At 36.8% G+C, this 20,124-nt stretch overlaps 1 protein-coding gene across 2 annotated transcripts in view; it reads left to right on the top strand.

Annotated features, from left to right (window-relative positions):
- The first annotated feature begins 13,407 nt into the window (after positions 1-13,407).
- Positions 13,408-20,124, top strand: part of PTGER3 (prostaglandin E receptor 3) — a 110,571-nt gene continuing 103,854 nt past the window's right edge. For both annotated transcript variants that reach the window (XM_016148930.2, XM_016148929.2), the window contains exon 1: positions 13,408-14,523. In XM_016148930.2, coding sequence (XP_016004416.1) covers positions 13,630-14,523 — 894 coding nt within the window. In that variant the 5' untranslated portion in view covers positions 13,408-13,629. The remainder of the gene's footprint in view (positions 14,524-20,124) is intronic.

Raw genomic sequence — 20,124 nt, 5'->3', positions numbered from 1 at the left:
TTGTTATTTTTCATTGTGTATTTTAAACTCTATATTTACCCTTTGGTGTATCTTATTTTTATATATGAGTGTTTGGTTTACAACATTACAAAGTGCGATCACTTATAACCTTGGATACTGCTAATTTTTGTGACTTCTTAAAAAATGTAGAGTGCCCAAATTAGTTTAATACTTTTTACCAGAACATGACATACCTTATTTCATATACCATAGTGTGCTTCCTGCATTAGTCTTAAAGCTATCACTTTATAGCTGTTGAAAACTATCCCTTCTAACTGCTAAGTTTTCTTAAGTTTCTATTTGGAATCCCTTTTTTATGTATAATTTTTAAGTTTTCAATTATAGTTGGAATACAATGTTATATTAGTTTTAGGTGTACAACAGCGATTAGACATAGACATCTACATAATTTATGAAGTGTTCACCCCAATCTAGTACCCATCTGACACTATAAATTGTTATTACAATATTATTAGCTGACTATATTCTTCATGCTGTACTTGTTATCCCCATGATTATTTTTTAACTACTTCTTAATCTCTTCCCCTTTTTAACCTGCCCCTCAACTCCCCTCCCATCTGGTAACCATCAAAACATTGTCTGTATGTTTGTTTCTCTTTTGTTTGTTCTTTAAATTCCACAGGGAAGTGAAATAATTTGGCATTTGTCTTTCTGTCTTCTTCTAACTGTACTCAGCATAGTACTCTCTAGGTCCATCCATGTTGCAAGTGGCAAGATTTGACAGTTAATTATAATATCAGGAGGGATGGATCCAAGTAGCATTAAGCCAAGTTTGTAGTCACTGACCAATAAACATGATTTTTTTTCTAGTCACACTGAAGCTTATGGGTGCTTACATGGGGTACAAGGTATCATAGCATTATACACTGATAAACATGTAGTAAGTAACAGTTCCCAAGTGTCTGTATTTAGCAAAATGAAAAATAACATTTATAATAACCAAATAAATTCCTAAATAGTTTGTAACTAAAATATATCTTAAGATTATGAGGAAAGCTGTATAGCATAATTCAAGGAAGTAAAAAGACATAGATTTTAAAGCTAAAAATGTGTAAGATGATCACTTCCCCAAAAGTTCAGTCTAGTAGGGGAACATGCGTATAAAATATTTCATGGTACAAAAAAGTCACTGATAAAATTAGAAGTATCAGCCTTTCCTGAATAAAAAGGTAGAACTTAAGGAAATTTACTTGAGTAGTCTTGCAAGACAAGTTTATAGATGAATAAGGTATGCTGATTTGTGAAGGTTCAAGGTTCGATCATGTCTTTAGGGGACCAAAAATAACTGGCTGTAGGAAACCTTGGGAAAAGAAAGAACTTCATAATTCTATCCGAATTAAACTACCACATTGAAAACTGAAAAGAGTAACAGGTTAAAGACTTGAATGTTGTACTCCAAACAGAGACTTTTATACCTATCCCCAAAATGAAACATCTGTAGCCTCTTATCAATGGGGTCATCACAGAGTCTCAATACCTCCAACCAGAATGAAGTAAAGTCTGCTTTATTGGATGTGATGGAGTTGTAGAATTGGCAATGATACTGGATTTCTATCTATCTACTCCCTGGAGTCGAAGTGCCTGTTCTGAATTTTTAGGTCATGGTTGTTGCATGGCCCTGGGCATATTTTTTATGCCTGGCACATAAGTATGCAGCAAATATTGGCTGTTTTTTTTTTAACTCTTCCATGACTTCAGATACTTAACATATTCTAATACTCAGATGTTTATTTCCTACTACTTTCTACAGCACTAAATCCATGTTTCTAACTACTTACTGTGTGTCTCCCTTTAAAAAATGTCAGTTTAACCATATCTAAATTCTCGCCAAACTGTCAACCAAAATGAGTATTATATTTCACATCAATAAGCAGCATTGTCAGTAACAGGAATCCTTAGATTTCTCTCTTCCTTCCCCACTCCAAACCAAATCTAATTTACCTAAATTGATACTGCTCCATTACTACTTCCAATGCTTTGGTTTATGGACTAAGATACTGCATTTACCTCATAAATAAATGGTCAACTGGCCTCTAGTTCTGGCAATACAAGGTTTTCCGTAGTATTCACTAGATTATTTGTTTAAACAGGCAATTTTCCTTTCATCACTCAATCAGAATGGCTTTGTTAACAAGCAGTTCTCTTCATGTCATTTCTTTCAGTGTTTTCCCATGGCTTTTAGGATTAAACAAATCCTTTTCCATATAAAAAAGTCATCGTTGAAATCTATATGATTTTATTAACCAGTGTTACCCCAGTAAATTTAATAAAAGGTCATTTTTTTTTTTAAGTATTAACACCTCACCCCCCACACTTAAACATACCCCAAACCTTTGAGCGCACAGCCTATATACACTGTCCACTACTTGTGATAGATTTACATTGTACAAGCTTCCTATGCCCGGAATGTCCTGTACACAGCCCACTATCCTTTTCACACTTGCCTTCGTGACTCAACACTCGGATGCTATCTCTGGTTCCTCTGGTTGTCATAGGAATTAGGTGAATTTCTTGGTAGGCCTGGTTTTTATCCGGTAGTCCTAGTTCTTGGAACAGCCTGTCATAGCAAGCACTCAGTGTTTGACAAGAGAGGCTGTTAATATTTGATATTTAAGAGGTTTCGATAAGCTGTCCACCCCACTCCCCCCAATACTAATAGCAAATAAATGTTTGTTCTTTACTGAAAAACATTTTTGAATGCTGGAGTTTTTATTATGATGTTACATCTTTGCAAGATAAACCAGCATGAAAACCAGTTATCAATGTAAATCTCAAGAAACATTTCTCTTTTTAAAGTTTAATAAGGCCATTTCTTTACAAGTTGAAAAAGGTTTGAAGTTGTCCATGTTTCAGTGTAGTATAGAATCTAGAAATGGCATGTGAATAAATTGTTCATTGTCTTCAGTGCTTTAAAATGTGCAGCCTATGTTTATTATAAGTAAGACAGTATTGGAAGCAAAAGTCATCACAGGGATACATTTTGAAATCTTGCTTAGAATTCTTATATCACCAAGGACAGAAACATTCAAAATCATTACACTGTAAGTAATACTTTTGGCCAATTATTGATTATTCCTAATGTGCCTCAGCAAAAATATTAACCTAAGCAGCTTTCCTATGAATTGCTAACTTGTGTTCTTTTAGAGTGAGCCTTAATCTAAATACAATGTTTATTATTTGCAAAATAAACAATTTGAAATAGTTTGCATCACTTGTGATGTAGGAGCAGATAATAAGAGTTCAGAATGATTCAATATGTATTAAAATGCTAATAAAAATAGTTATAAGGCTGTAAAAGCTTTTAGTGCAAGAAAATAGCATAGAGTATACTATTGCTTAATAGACCGGTTAAATAACATTTTACTGGCAAAAATGAGTTGTACATTTACTTGGACTTAAATACATAACAGTAGGTGTTAGGTGGAAAGTGCATAATTTGAGTTATTTGCTCAGCAGTGAGGTGAAAAGCTGAAAATCAAAAATACAAAATAGAAGCATAAGTCTGATGAATTGGTCTTTCGTTATATTAATCATCTTGGTGTCATCTCTGTAATTTACCTTATGTCATCAAAACTGCTGAGAGTGTTGCCTTTTCAACAATTAAATAATTCTCCACATCTGAATTCTGACCAGAGAAAATAAGTTATCCATATTCTTGTTATTTGAAAAATGTGGCTATTAGAGTTCATAAGAATTTTAATTTGATACTAGTGACAGTGTTCGTAGAATAGAACACATTTGCACCTTTGTAAATGGTGTAATTGAAATTAGAAAATTGCATTGCCCTATATCACACTTAAAACTATCATTGTTAATGCATTAGAATCACCAAGAAGGAAGGGTTAGAGTTTAGTCCGTTCTCTACCAGAAGTTAAGACCACATCAATAGTCAGGGTGCATTACCAGTGCTGCAGAACCTGCAGTACGGAAACAGTATGTGCAGGTGCTGAGAGAAGATTGACACATTTCACTTGTGGTAGTTCTGTTTTCATATTTTCCACAAATTAGTGATGTTGGAATTAAGTTTTAAATTCAAGTTTCTGATAAAGCATTCCATATCCAGGTCTAAGGCACGTACCTGATGAAAAATACAACTTGTTTGACCTGTAAATATAAACAAGGTCTTGAAGATAAATTTTAAAAATAGATGAAGTACATCACGTCAGTTAAACTATCACTAATTAAAAATGGATTACACACAAATTATAGATTATCAGACTGGATTAAAATAAAATTCATTTTGTAAGATAAGTATTTAGAATAAGACCACAGGTTGAAAATAAGATGGAAAATAACATGCCAATATTAACTAATATGCAATGTGGCAATATTAATACAATAGACTAATCCAGTTAGATACATAGGAACAGTTCATAATGATAAAAAGGCCAGTTTAACATTAAGATAATTATCTTGCGTGCCTCTAATAGCCTAAAAATGTAGCCAGAACTGAAAAAAAATAATTTCAAAATCATACTAAATACTTAAAATAGCATTAAGCATACAGAATATCTGAACAACACAATTAACTAATTTGACATAATTGGTGATTATAAAATACACCTAACAAGTATACATAGAACATTTACACATACACTATTCAGTTCTCAAAGGGTTTATGTCACAATATATTCTATGACTACAGTGGAATTAAACTGGAAACTAATGACAAAACTAGAAAGTAAAAGTTAGGAATTAAACATCTCCATGGGTCACAGAAAAAATGGCAATGGAAATTTAAAATATCCTGAATGATAATGAAAATACAATTAATAGCAAAAACCTGTTGATAACCAAATTGCTTGTAGCTAGAGAAAGAAACGTTTATACAGGAACAGTGGTAAGAATGATGGCCAAATTATTTTTAGAAGTAGTGCAAATAAGGGTGCGATATCTTTAAAAGTACTACAATACACTCTTCAGTATTCTATGTACTCTTTCAAGAATGGATGAAATACAAACTTTGAGCTCAAAATCTGACCAACAGATCTCTAATATGAAAAATATCAAAAGATGTTCATTTGGCAGAAGAAAACTGATACCAGATGGTAATCTGGGACTATACAAAGTAATAGTACATAACATGCTAACCACGTGGGTAAATAGTTTTTTCTTACTATTTAAATTTTTTAAAGGTAATTGTTTAAAGCAAATATAGATTGTGAGACATGTACAAGGGAAATATACAGTAACAGTACACAGGTTAAGAGGGAAGAAATGTAAGTATATTATTGTAAGGTCATTATACATAAAGTGTTCATATCTTGAAGGTAGCCTGATAATTTAAGATATATATTATGAGACCCAAAGCAACCACTGAATATAACCAAGAGTTGTTATAAGCTTATAAAGAAGAAAAAAAAGTGAAATTCTAAATAATCCAGAAAGCAAAGAATGGAAAAGAAATAACAAATGGACAAATAGAAAACAGAGTTGTAGATTTAACTATATCAATGATGACATTAAATGCAAATGATCAAAGGCCTCAATAATAAAGCAGTGACTGTCATATTGGATAAATGAGGCAAGGACCTATATATGCTGCTGCAAGAAACACTCTAAATACAAAAAAAGAAATGGAAAAGGGCATCCTATGATAATGCTAATCAAAAGAAAACTAGACTGGTTATATTACAGAAAAGAAGATTTGAGAGCAAAGAACAGGATAAAAAAGGCCATTTCATAATGGTAAAAGAATCGATCACAAAAGCATGACAATCAAATGTTTATGCATGTATTGGACTTGAAAATACATGAAGCAAAAATGGATAAAACTGCATGGTAAAAACAGGAAAATCTATAATTACAGATTTCTCTCTGCCTCAGTAACTAATAAGATGTAGAAAAATCAGTAAGGATTAGACACAATCAACTAACAACCTAATTGTCATACATAGAACTCTCTACCTAGCAACAGAATACACATTCTTCTCCAGTGCACATGGAAATTTTATGGAGATAGACTCCAGGGCACAAACAACTACATACTGTGTAATTCCATTTATATGAAGCTCAAAAACGACATACAGCTATTGTGATAGAAGTCAAAATAGTGATTACTTCATGGGGCATGATGCTGGTTATTGATTGGATTAAGGCACAAGAAACATCTGTATGGTTACAATTACGTGTGTATATGTTTTTTAAATTGCTGATCTGTATTTTTAAGATATTTATTGTTCACTGTATGAATGTTATGCTTCAAAATGAAATAGTAACTAGAGATACATAATCTAGTGAAATAGAACAAGAAAATAGAAAAATAGAAAACACATACCTGTATGTGAATTTTAAAGGACTTCATTTTTGGAATATTTTTAGATATATAGAAAACTTGCAAAGGTAATGAAGAGTTCTCATATACCCCCATCCAGTTTTACACAGCGTTATTATCTTACATTACTAAAATACATTTGTAAAAACAAAGAAACCAGTGTTTTAACCTTACTAGTAACTGAACAGCTTTTATTTATTTTTCACCATCTTTTCCCCCCACTGATGTCCTCTTTCTAGTCCAGGATCCAAAATAGGGTATTATATGACTTATAGTAATGCTTTCTCATTTTCTTCTGATCTGTGTTTGGTTCTCCTTGTTTTTCATGATCTTGACAGACGAGGAGTAACTGGCCAAGTGTCCTGTAGAATTACCCTCATTTTGGGTTTATCTATTTTCATTTCTTAATTAAACTGGGGTTATGAGGTTTGGAAAGATTACTGCAGCAGTGAAGTGCACTTCTCATCATGCCATATCAGGAGGTACATAATATCCATATGAAATTACTGATGATGTTAACCATCACTTGGTAAAGAGTGTTTGCCAGATTTCTCCACTGTAAAGCTACTATTTTTCCCTTTTCATATTATATTTACTGGAAATTAGTCAGGAAGTCAAGCATACCTTCAAGAGAAAAAAGGAGGGACTATGTTCCACTTCCTAAAGAGGCTGTGTGTGTGTGTAGAAAATGGGTTTGTCTCTTTTTTTCCCGTTTACCCAATCATATCGGTATGGAGTCGTGATTAATGTTATATTTGGGTTATAATTAAATACTACATTACATATTTTGTTGCTCAAATTATTCCACTTTTGGCCATTAGGTATTATTTCAAGTCGGCTCCTGTGTCCTTTTGATATGTCCTCATCCTTTTGTCTTTAGAGCATTTCTCTTAATTTCTCGTAGTATAGTATGCTCTAGGCTCATTTTGTATTTTCACTGCCACACCCATAAGTTAGCCATTTCTGCAAGAAGCCATGATTGATTGTTCTTATTGGAGAATGGTATTTAGAAACCAAGATCTGGGTGCTAGGCCATATAGAAATTTAGTATATGACGAAATAGGATTTTAATTAAGAGAATTATGATTTACTTACTTAATAAATGGTACTAGCTATCCATATGATAAATCCATCAAAAATGTTAAACTTCCATCTCATTACCATTTGCTAAAAAGTAGAAATTTTAATCCGTTGGATTCTATTTAATTTATTTGCTAATATTAAAGCAAAAATATTACAAAATGTAACTTGAGTGTAAGAATTAAGAAGGAGATATCCTTGATTTTCTTAAGCAAGAATCCTCAAAACCATAAAGAAAAGGTGAGCATTTTTCTAAATAAATTTTTTACTCATGGTAATAAACATGACACAAAAAGTTAAAAAGGCAAATGATGAGGGTAAGAAAATGAGAAACAGGCAATGTCTCTACACAGAGCTCTTGCAAATTAATAGCATAATGATAATCCAATAGAAAATGTACAAAGATCAATTAATGAAGTTAATAGACATATGAAAATGGATTTTAATTCGCTAGTTAGAGAAATCCATATTAATATATGTTACCCATAAGGTCATAAATATTTTAAACAGCAATATTTTAAACAGTTTTCTGGCAGACAGAAAAGCAAGTACTCATGCATCTTGAGTGGAAATATCTTCATTTGAGCATAGAAAAATCTGAAAGAATGTACCCCATCCTGTTAGTATTGGTTAATTTGAGAGTGGTGACAAGAAGGGGTGAAGAGGATATTATTAACATTTTAAAATATAATCTAAATGCTCTTTAAACTTTTTAGTTTAGCTCAGTTTGTACAATAAATGTAATTTAAAATGATAAAATCAAGGCAATATCAAAATATTGCAGTAGATAAGGTAAAAGATGGTAGTTAACCTGAACCAGTGTGGTGACTGTGAAGATGGGGATAAGTGAATGTCAATGAGATACATTTTGAAATTAGAATTAATATTACCGGATGATGGATTGGAAGACAGATAATGGAAAAAGAAGACTCAAAGACAGCCACTGAGTTTCTGTCTTGAGTAAGTGAGATTCTTAAGACTCCAGTAGACCCAGGAGGCGGGGAGAAAATTTGAAGTTCCATTTGAACATACTGAGATTGACTATGGACTTTACAAATGGATGACAAATAGTCAATTAGATATATGAGGCTGGAGTTCAAAGAAGTATAGGCTGCAGATACAAATTTGAGGGCCATCAGTGTATAGCAGTCCACTTTTAAGGATTTATCATGTAATAATAAGCCTGACAAATGTACAATATATACAAGAATGCTATTGTACCATTTCTTCTTATAGCAAAAATTATAAATAATCCAAACATTCAGAAAGAATTTGTTGGATTATTCTTAGTATTTAAGAAGAATAAAGAATTTCTATGTATGCTGGCCAAAAGAAATAATTGCATGTTGTTAAATGTTAAAAACAGACAAAAAACAAATTGCAAGGATACTTCCAAGTCATAATGGGAAGGTAAAGAAGTCACATGGATTTTCCTCTTGTTTTTAATTTAGAAGATTTATAGTTTTAAGATTAAATGTAATTACATTTATTGTAATTAAATGGTCTGTCCATCTTGTGTGTAGTATACCTTATTTGTATAGAGGTATCCAGTTTTTCCAGCAGCATTTGTTCAGAAGAATTTTTTCTACTAATTGCCTTAACACCTTTGCTGAAAATTAATTGAATTTGCATGTATAGATGAATGTGTGTATACATATCTTTGTATCTCTACATCTGTATATCCATCTATATAGATATAGATATCTATCTACATATATATATGTCTCTATAGTATTCCATTCCATTGAACTGTATGTCTTTATGCCATTATCTTACTGCCCTTCAGATAACAATTATAAAATCTGGTTAAAAATTTAAAAACAACTATTTACATTCTGTAGAAAGCATTCAAAGGCATACCAAAATCGGGGAAAAGATTAATTTCAAAACACTGCAACTGAAAAGATTAAGAATTAAGAATTACTGGCATTTGAAAGTGAGAGTGATGCTCAACCTTCTGACTATGTTTGTGGGACTTGGTAGAAAAATTGCAGCCTTATTAGAAAAAAAAGTGTCAGTGACTGGAGTTCAAGGCTGGAAAAGCCACTGTGAATTTAAATAGAAAAGCCAGGCAATGAAAAACGCAAAAGTAATAAAATAGAATTTCTGCCCAAATCTGTTTGACACCTAAACTATGCAAAAAGTGGGAATACCCCTGGAGCCTAGTGAAAAGGCAAGCAGAGACCAGATGGGAATCTAGTCTTAAAACGTACAACTACTCAAGATTATATCCACGACGTTGATGCTTTTCTTAGTTGATTCCCCATTGTGTGCACCTTGGATAACAGAAAGTTGAAGCTTTTCAAGCTTGAAATGTCAGGGCAGAACTCAAAGCTGGCAGAGCAGCTGGAAATTAGAGAAGAATCCCTTTAATCAATGAAACCACAGAGAGGGTGGCCCCCATCATTCACTGACCAACAAATTATGTAACTACGGCTTAGATCTGTTTACAGGTAACCAGGCTAAAAAGGTAGCCATGGAAAACCATGAAAGCAGAGCAGATATAACAGCTGTGAACCACTGGAGAGGAAATGTTGGTGGTTAACTGCCTAGCGGAGCCTCTCCAAATCATTAATCCTCAAAAGAAAACTGGAATCCACGGTTACCACAATATATTAACTACAAGGTCCAGTTTTCAATCGAAAAATACGAAGCATGTAAAGAAATAGAAAAGTTTAGAGAAAAGGCATGCAATACAAAGGGACTCAATGTACCCAGATGTTTGATTTAGCAAAGACTTCAAAACATCTTTATTTTGTTAAAATGGTAATTATATTGATTGATGTTTGAGTGTTAAGTTTACCTTGGGTTCCTGAGATAAGTCTTATTTGATCATAAAAACTATATGTTTTTTCCAGTTTTTCATGAAAACTGTACATAGTTTTTAAAATTGGGTTTCATATAAGATCCTACCCCCATGACAAATTACAAAAACCACTAAGATAAGCATTCTTGCTTCAGTTATTTCAGATTTTTTAAAAAATCAAGAGTTTTGCACTGAAATATAAACACCATAAATGAATAGACTTTTGCATCCCTAACAACTGGTACAGTGTCTGACATAGAGTAGATAATAAATATTAATTGAATAAATGAATGACGAAAAAATATACTGAAATTACCAGTTGACTCCATGGAGTGAGAATTGCAAATACTTTCCATTCATAATGGAGTAATCAAGGGCTTGATTATGTGAAACTAGTTATTAATCTTATTTTGTATCCGTGTCTATGTTAAGACTTCTTAATAGAGTTCAGTAGAAGTAAATAGCAGAATACATTAACACCAGCTCAATATTAATATGTTGTGAATTTTAAAATACAGGAGAGGCACAATTAAATTTGTAGATTCAAATTACTTCTAGGTCAGAATTGTGGTTAAAATACATAATGAGTGAATACTTTAAAATTTTTTAAAAACATTTGAATATGTGGTCTTTCATTTATCTGACTCTATATATAATGTTAATCCTCCACTAGTCTTTTGATTAAGCAGACATGCCAGTTTGTGCACTCAAAGGAAAACAAAACAATAGTTATGTATTAATGAGTAGACCCCTACGAAAGATACCAGAGGTTCCTTAAGCAAAGCATGTATGTCTTCTAGAAATTCTCTTTAATATAGTGTGCAGCATGTTATTAAAGCTTTGGTCACTAGAGGGTGCTAGTGACAAAAATTCAGAAATTCAAATTTTGCTTTGATACCAAGAAGTGTCATCCAGAATGCAACTGTCAGCATCCTATTGTGTGACCAACTCCTCAGATCTCCCAATCACTTGTTTGCAGTGTGAATAGCTACAAAGCAGACAACTTAGATTGGATGAAGCAAAGAAATGAAAGAGGGACAGTGTTACACGAAAGATCTGAATTGCAGTACGTTTAGTGCATTGGTGTAGAGATGAGTAAAAGACGCTAACTTTAATTTTTCAGTACTGCATGATTGTTACTATCATGAAGTTCACTTGACTACAGTATGCACTGCAATGGAGAAAATAAAATTTTAAAGAAGCCAATTATCAATAAAATGAGAATAATTTTTAATGCAACTGGAAGGAGCTCAACTTTTCTTAGCTGAATGAATCATGAAAAGGTCTTAAATTTTGAAAATATATAATTACATTAGAATTTTATTGCTGAAAAATTAAATTTGATATGTACTTTTATCCAAATACTTTGGATAAAGCATATGTCTAAGAATACCTAAAATAATATTTTACTTTTCAACTGACATTTTAGAAGAACTCTTGATTTTGGGATTGAGATTAATTTCATCAAACTATTAGACAAAAGTTTGGGGAACATTTAAAAAGCACTTCGCTATTCCTGCCTAGCTATTGCTCTCATTAAAAACATGACATTTAAAAAGAAAGAAAATTCAAAATTGCAAAAAAAAATTTAAATGCCAGCAAAACACAAAATTAAATTAGTAATGTGATTAATACATGTTGTTAAAGTGGAGTTCAAATTATATTTTTCATTTTTCCTCTCTAAAAACTATGTAACCCTATAATGATTGTTTTTCAAACTCTCACACGAAATCCAAATAGCACAGAAAGGATGCAGGAGAACATATTTCATTCTCATCTGCCACAACTCATTTACACTCAACTACAAAAGCCAAAGAAAGTGCCGTGGGTTGTTCCAAAAGTCAATCTGAAGTCTGAATAATGGTCTTCATAGTGCTATATGATTAGGTCTAATCTCTTAAATAAGAGGAAAAATGAAGTTTGTAAATAATTTTTAAAATCTTTTCATTCCCTGGACAATCTGAAGAGACCCCCAAAACAGGCCCTCTCTAAATTTGACAAGAACTAGTCTCACCATTGATTTTCATCTTCTGAGAGTGGTGATGGTTTCCACGTGAGAAACACTGTTTCTAGTAAAATAACAACAACAACAACAAAACGAACAAACAGAGACTGGAGACATTAGACATGTCCTTTAACGATGTAGTCTCAGTTACCTCACCATAAAAGAGGAGTAATAATAATAGAAAGGAGACCTTGGAGGATCTGTGACAAAATTGGAAAATGCTTGTGAAAACATAAAATATTGCCTTAATAAAAGATGTTACTAGGCAATTATGCCTATTTTCACTAAATGCGAATTCCTTCCTAACATCTAAATACAATTTGTGGTCCTAACTGCATGAGAACGGGCAAGATGCGGAGAACGGCTGGAAGTTTTGTAAGAGCATTCCTCTCTCCTGCGCCCCGCTTTCATTCCATTTCCCACAGGCTGGCAGCAGTTGACTTCACTATATCAGATACACAAGTGTGCCACCTGCCTCTCGCAACTTTCGCGGGCTTGTTTCTTTAAGCGGAAGAGGGAATTCAGGTGGGAGATGATACTTGGGCTATCTTCATCTTTGACTTCGCTCAGCAGATCGTGTTTTGTTTCTCTGTAGCTATTTCCCGAAGTTCCGAGGCACTATTAGTTTTATGGGTTCAGTGCGTCCCCGCCACCCCGCCCCTGGGAACAGAACAGATGGGTCTGCTCGGGATCGTTCTAGAGTCCTGAAGTAGGGGAAAAAGTTCACACTCAGCCGAGCAAAGGAGTGTGACTTGCCTAGATTACTTTGGGACAGGTGAGTTACACTTGCCAAGGTTACAAAACGTCTGCAGGGGGCGGATCCAGTCCCCGGAAAAAGGTCCGTGGGTAGAGAAGGAGCAGGGCAGGCGCTCAGGTCCGCCTTGGCAACGTGCCTGGGGCCGGGAAGCCCAGCGAGGCATTTTAGCTCCCGCCCCCCTTGAACGCTCCTCTGGCAGAGACAGGAGGAAGCGTGGAGCCGGGGAGGGCGTCCTGGCTGGGTGTCGCGTCCGGCCAGGAGCTGGGACATTTCGAGAGGAGCTTTTCTGGGGTTTCTCCCAAACCAGGCGGCCAGGGCTGCGGTCACACCGCAGCCAAGAGGCGCGCTCTGCGGTTTCTCCCTCCTCCCCCCACGGCACTCACGCCCACACTCAGGGCGCCCCGCCCCTTCGGCCTTATAGAGGGGCACAGGCACCGCGGCGCGCCCGGGAGCCAGCGCTTCCCCGAGCCGACGGCGCGGCTGCCCGCGAGGCCCGAGAGCCCAGGCGCTGCGGCGGCCGATGTAGCAAAGTGAGGCGGCGGCTGCGCCCGCACCATGGATGGCAGCCCCGCCCCAGTGCCAGCCGCAGCCCAGGTCGCCCCGGACCTCCGCCGCCTCCCGCGCCCCGTCTACCCGCTCGCGCTGCTGCTCTCCGAGTGCCGTCCTCTGCTCACTTCGAAGCCAACATGAAGGAGACCCGGGGCGACAGGAGCGCCCCTTTCTGCACCCGCCTCAACCACTCCTACCCAGGAATGTGGGCGCCGGAGCACTCGGCCGAGGCGCGCGGGAACCTCACGCGCGCCTCGGAGACCGGCGAGGACTGCCGCTCGGTGTCGGTAGTCTTCCCGATCACCATGCTGATCACCGGCTTCGTGGGCAACGCGCTGGCCATGCTGCTGGTGTCCAGGAGCTACCGGCGCCGCGAGAGCAAGCGCAAGAAGTCGTTCCTACTGTGCATCGGCTGGCTCGCCCTCACCGACCTGGTGGGGCAGCTGCTCACCAGCCCCGTGGTCATCGTCGTGTACCTGTCCAAGCAGCGCTGGGAGCACCTCGACCCGTCCGGGAGGTTGTGCACTTTCTTTGGTCTGACCATGACTGTCTTTGGGCTCTCCTCGCTCTTCATCGCCAGCGCCATGGCCGTCGAGCGGGCGCTGGCCATCCGGGCGCCGCACTGGTACGCGAGCCACATGAAGACGCGCGCCACCCGCTCGGTGCTGCTCGGGGTGTGGCTGGCAGTGCTGGCTTTCGCCCTGTTGCCGGTGCTGAACGTGGGCCAGTACACCGTCCAGTGGCCCGGGACGTGGTGCTTTATTAGCACCGGGGAAAGGGGCAATGGGACTAGCTCTTCCCACAAGTGGGGCAACCTTTTCTTCGCCTCCACCTTTGCCTTTCTGGGACTCTCAGCTCTGACCATCACCTTCGCCTGCAACCTGGCCACTATTAAGGCCCTGGTATCCCGTTGCCGGGCCAAGGCCTCGGCATCTCAGTCCAGCGCCCAGTGGGGTCGGATCACGACTGAGACTGCCATCCAGCTCTTGGGGATCATGTGCGTGCTGTCGATCTGCTGGTCACCATTGCTGGTAGGTAGTTCAAGGGTATGCAGAGGTCTGGGTGGGGCGCCTGCGGGCATTGGCCGCTTCTCAGAGTGACAGCACCTGCAGGAGTTTGTTTTTAGACACAAAGCATTGGAGAGTCGCTTCTGCCCGCGCTGTCTTGGTTGTGGCTTCAGAGTTGAGTTCCTCACTTACTTGCGGAGCGCCTTCCAGGCACCAGGCATCGCGTTAGGCTCTGACTTGGCGCATAGGGCTGATCACATTACAATCAAAGACAGTAAGAGGGTACCCACGTATGATTTCAGTGCGTGTGCTGAAAATAGAGATTTTATCTGGGTGCATTGGAAACAGAATGTTGATGACAACTGTAGCCTAGTGTTGTGGGTTTCCTCCGTATTTCAAATATCTCTCTCACGTTAGGAGATTTTCAGTCTGCAGAAGTACTCTGCCCGAGACAGCAGACAGGCACAGCCCTCTCAGGGCTTCTGAGCCACCGCGGGCTCTCTCTGAGCAGCAGCCTGTACTAACCTTCCTTGCAGGCTCACTCTGACCTAGAGGCAGGAGAGGGAAGATGCATCTGGTAGCTGCAGCCAACCTCAGCCTTTTGGAATGGTGTTGGGCCCTCTAGAAAGTGGTTGGGTCGACAGTCATAGTTACTTGGAGGCCTGATAACTCCCTCTGACCAGCTTTTGTTTGCCCCTTGTGGCAACTATACAGGACTGGGGCCAGGCCAGTCCTGGAGGAGGAGGTAGGGGTTTCTGCATTTCCCACCTTCTTATAGGGACGCACAATCTGGGAGCCAGTGATGTTTCCACAGGAGCCTTGTCTAACAAACATCTTTACATCATTCTTTCGAAGTTTTCCAATGGTACTTTTAGCTAGAGATGTATGTGGGCACCTGTTGTGTACTAATTCCTGATGAATAGAAGCTTATTTTAGGCCCCAAGCAGACCGCTTAATAGGAGTTTTGTTGCAGAAAGAGCAACCAGGTCACTGTGGCAGAGATATAACCGATTATATATTGGACCTGGAAGTTTGTTAGTTGTGAAAAACTTCTGAAACCTATGGACCCAGTTTTCAGAACCCACTCATAGTTTTTTTTCTTTTAAATTGGTAAAATATTCATGGCATAAAATTTACAATTTTAAGCATTTTATGTGTACAGTTCAGTAATGTTAAGTACATTGACATTGTTGTGTACCATTTATAGTTTTAAATCTCTTGCGTTTAAAAGTAGACCCATAGTTCCTTTTTTCCTCCCTCTCCTTCATTTGACAAAGCAGATACTCCAGAATACCTCTGTTTAACTCGTGTAGTATATTTAGAGTACGAGTCTAGGTTCCAAATAAGTGACGATGTGTGGTGACAAGGAGAGTTATGTTGGGACCTAACAGCCCACAAGTTGCTGTATGGTCACAGTTCTGCATTCCAGGAGCTAGAACTAAGGCTGATGTCATCACAATGGCTTATCGAAACCAGCACCAATTTTAGACATATTTACTTCCATGGTTGAGGAATGGAGAATGTAGGTGGCCAAAAGAACAGAAAAAGACTTCTAAATAAAAAACACTTCACTAAAATGTGATAATTAACATAACTTTAAAGGCAACATAGTATCTGAATTTTTCATAACTTCATGTGAGTCCCACATCTTTGCATTTACTCTACCACACTTTAAATCCTGGAAAAATGCAGTTAAAACAAATGAATAAAATGCGTATCTATACAGTTAGCCAGACTTAACTGTTGTTATTTTTTTTTTTTTAAGTAGAAGAGAAACTGTATACCGTGGTGCATCTTTTATTTCAAAATTTTGATTCTGATACTATGACCACAGTGGCCTTAGGAAGAATTTAGATCAGTTCTGAAAATTGTAACCTAGATTGGCCAAACTCACTCTTAAGAAAAACTGTATTTGGAAATAGTCTTATTTAATTTCAATTAATATCTGCTTTAAAATATCTCTCAGTTTGCAGCATTTTATCAGACACTTTATTAATTCAGTTCTCATAAAAACCTTAAACTAAATTTAACATGTGATTGATTATATTGAAGAGAAGAAATTTAAAGCTTTCAAAATAGGTACTTTTTAAACTAAAGAAAATGATTCTATCTTTTGTTTTGTGCACTGTTGAAATTAAATCTCCAGATATCTTCAGAAAGTTCTCCAGTACAAAGTTGGAATTATTTCAAAGGAAAGAAACTGGCAAAACAGCTTTCTTAATAGGTTAGGGAATTATAAGAATGAAAACATTAGAACTTACTGAATTAAATTTTCAGTGTATTAATGTAAAAGTGAGAGATCATTTTATATACCTTTTTTTCTAACTACGGGTAAAATATTAGATTCCTTGTTAGTTTTTGTTGAGCTGGGCATTGGATATTAGTCTAATTATTCAAATGTCTTACTTAAAAGGACCCCAAATATGTCTTTATCATGAAGACTATCATGACTGGTATAATATTTATTTGTTACTGCTGGAAAAGTTAGCAGAGAAGAGATACTGTAATAAAAAAAAATCCCAAATGCTACAAGTTTTTACCACATAAACACTTAAATAGAGGTTTATCTATGGCACAAACAATAGCTTTTTTACTTTCTCTTTTCCCCAGAAACTTTATAAAACACAACACAAGATGTGAGATTAAGTGAGAATGATGTGGAAAACTATGTCACGTGATAGACGATCTATGGTTCTTAGCCACAGATTATGTTTATATGAGGCTTTAAATTGCCATTCTGTTGGAATCGGCCAGTTGACTCAGCATTGTAATCTGTTTGACTTTTTATTATTATTATTTTATTTTTTATGAATTACAGCCACCAAATATTTCTAAAATTATTTGACATGATACCCAAGTTTTCAGGAACAGGAATAACCTTAAGGTATTGCAGCATCGTACTCAGGGAAGTTATGAGTACATTCTGTTCTTTTGTAAACCTGGCACGCCTCAAACAGGTAGAATGTGCCTAATACCACAGCTATCTTAAAAAAAAAAAAAAAATTAGTAGATATAAAGCTAACCATCAACATTGTGAAAAGTGAGGTATGAGAAACAGTTTCTCAGCTACAGCTTTGGAAATGGATAAAAGCAGCCTTAGAACCCTTTGCCTTTAATCTTGAACCAGCATATTCCCTATTCAGTATTCACAAATGCAGGCAGGGGTGCTTCTATTCAAGAAGATATTTCACAATGTAGCTGTAATTTTTTTTTTTAATTTAAGCAATCGCTGATACATTTCAACAATGAAGTTTGCTTAAATATACATGTAATAAATACATGTGATAGATGACAGAAGTAATGCTGTTTTATAGTATAAAAAAGTGTTGTTTAATTTCTAATTTTCTCTGCCTAAAAATTTTTGTCATATTCAGGATGTCATTTCAGGGAAAATGATTAATTAAAAACGTGAATTAATATTATAGAAAAAAATCCTCTATAACTTCTTGTTTTTATAAGAATCGAGATTATTCAGAATGCTTAACTTTTTTTTTTTTTTTTTTTTGGTTTACTACAATACATTTCAGGCACTGTGGAGGGGATATTAAGTAGACATTAAAAATTGGTCAAAGAGTGATAATTCGTTCAGAGAAACAGAATTACCACATTTATAAGTGAAACAATTAGAGAACAATACAGGATGGGATGTAATTAATTCCTTTGGCTCTGAGTAGAAAGTCTGTCTGAATTTGCTAGAGTGGGCTTCTGGGAAGAGATACATAGCTTGACCTCAGGACTGAGCGTGAGTGTGCCCAGAAGCCCAGGTGGATAACAGAGTATGCACACTGGAACCATGGGAAGAATGGGTTGAAAAGGCCCATGGGGCCAGATTTAGGTAGTTAGGATGAACATAGAATGAGGATTGTGTTCTTTTGCCAGTTGGCAGTAGAACCTCTCTTTTTTTTTTTTTTAAGTAGGAGAGAGAGTTAAAAAGATTGGCAGGGCTATAAAGTGTGGCTAGATTTGAGCTGGAAATGGGAAAGCGAGATCAGTTATGACTTGCTTTTACAGGCTGGTTAGGGCCTTATGGTAGAGATAGTAGGAAGAGATGAGTCAGAGAAGGAAAGGTAAGAGAGACGTAATATGTTAGAAATGGACAATTTAAGGAGTGATTAATTCAACAAACATTTCTTACACATCTGCTGTCCTCTTTACTGTGGTAAATAACCTTATTTAAGTGCACCCTAAGATGACCACTATTTTCTAAATCACTCAGAAGAAGAACTCAAGTATAAAGAATATTAGAATTAGAATAATTCAGAATGTCTGACTCTGAATTTATTTTCAATTGTTGTTGTTGTTGATTTGTCCACTTAGCTTAGATAGAGGCCATGAATTTTAATCCCAATAGTGGCACTGGGCAGGTTATATATCTTTTTATCTATAAAGGGAGGACTAACAGATATCTAAGGTCTTTTTCCATTTATGTTATTCTCAGGTTTTCTTATTTAGGAGAATCATAGTTCAATGAGACAGAGTGAGAAATTTGGGAAAGAGACTGGTTGATTGCTTTTTGTAAGAATGGGGGATCCTGAGTGACTAAGGCTTTTGGACATGGTATATAAGATGGAGGATTATCCAAATTATATATCCAGAAGCCAATATAACTTGAAGATTGAGATAAAACAGAGCTTTAAAAATGCAGATTTTTTATTTTGAGTTTATCAGAGAGAGCCAAGAATTAAACAGTTCTTAAGCCAACAGATTTGAAGAAATTCAGATGGTCTAGAGTTGTAGCATAATTGTGACTCATTGGGTTTTCTCTGTTGAAAAAGCTGTAAAGGTCAATAACTCAATTAAGAAAGTTTCCTCAGGTTCCGTTTTCTGGGAATGGCAGTCAGGAGTATGCACTACAAGCATTTGGAACAGATGATGATTCCTCTGGGGGTTCTGAGGTGTGGTAGTGAGCGATACTGGGTGTCTCGTTTCAGTTTTCAGTTTGGCTTTGCATTGCAGGGAAGCAGTAGGGGGGAAATGCCGCCCCCTCAAACTCCTTACATTTCTGTAGCACTTTTTTTTTTATAGTGACATAGGTTAATGAAATCCAATAAGTTGCAGCTGTACACTTTAACAGTAAGGCTCATATATATATTTACACTGTGTGTTCACTTTCCATTGTTAGATTTCTTTTTGTCACATATTTGACCCCCTTTACGCCATTCCCTGTTAGTGCATCTAGCTATTGTCCTAGGTCAGAGCATTCTGCAAACTTCCTCAGTGTAGAGCTTGTGCCTTGCTTGTCCTCATCTCTTCACAGGGGACCAGAAATGTTGGGGCTGAACAGAATCTGACTCACAACCCAGAATTGAGTTTACACAAGTCTTGAATCAAACCAAAGCATGAGAATCATAGTTTTAAAATGCCACGGAGCTTGACTAGGTCCTGACAAGGCATTAATATTATCTGTGGCCTGCAAATAACACAGAGTGTAATTTTCTGAGCAAGTGGCCCACCCACACATTCTCTTGGGCAACATCCATCAGGAGGACATGTCAATGGCTGACCATAGCACTTATTCAAAATCTACATATTATTTTACCAGTACTGATTTTCATGATAGGCATTTAAGGATCATAAATCTAAAAATGAAAGATAGTAGCAGAAGTGGAAAAGGAGGCTTGATTT

This window comes from Rousettus aegyptiacus, unplaced genomic scaffold (genome assembly GCF_014176215.1).
Source record: "Rousettus aegyptiacus isolate mRouAeg1 unplaced genomic scaffold, mRouAeg1.p scaffold_m13_p_1, whole genome shotgun sequence".
Lineage (NCBI taxonomy): Eukaryota > Metazoa > Chordata > Mammalia > Chiroptera > Pteropodidae > Rousettus > Rousettus aegyptiacus.
This window is presented reverse-complemented; position numbering and strand designations above follow the sequence as displayed.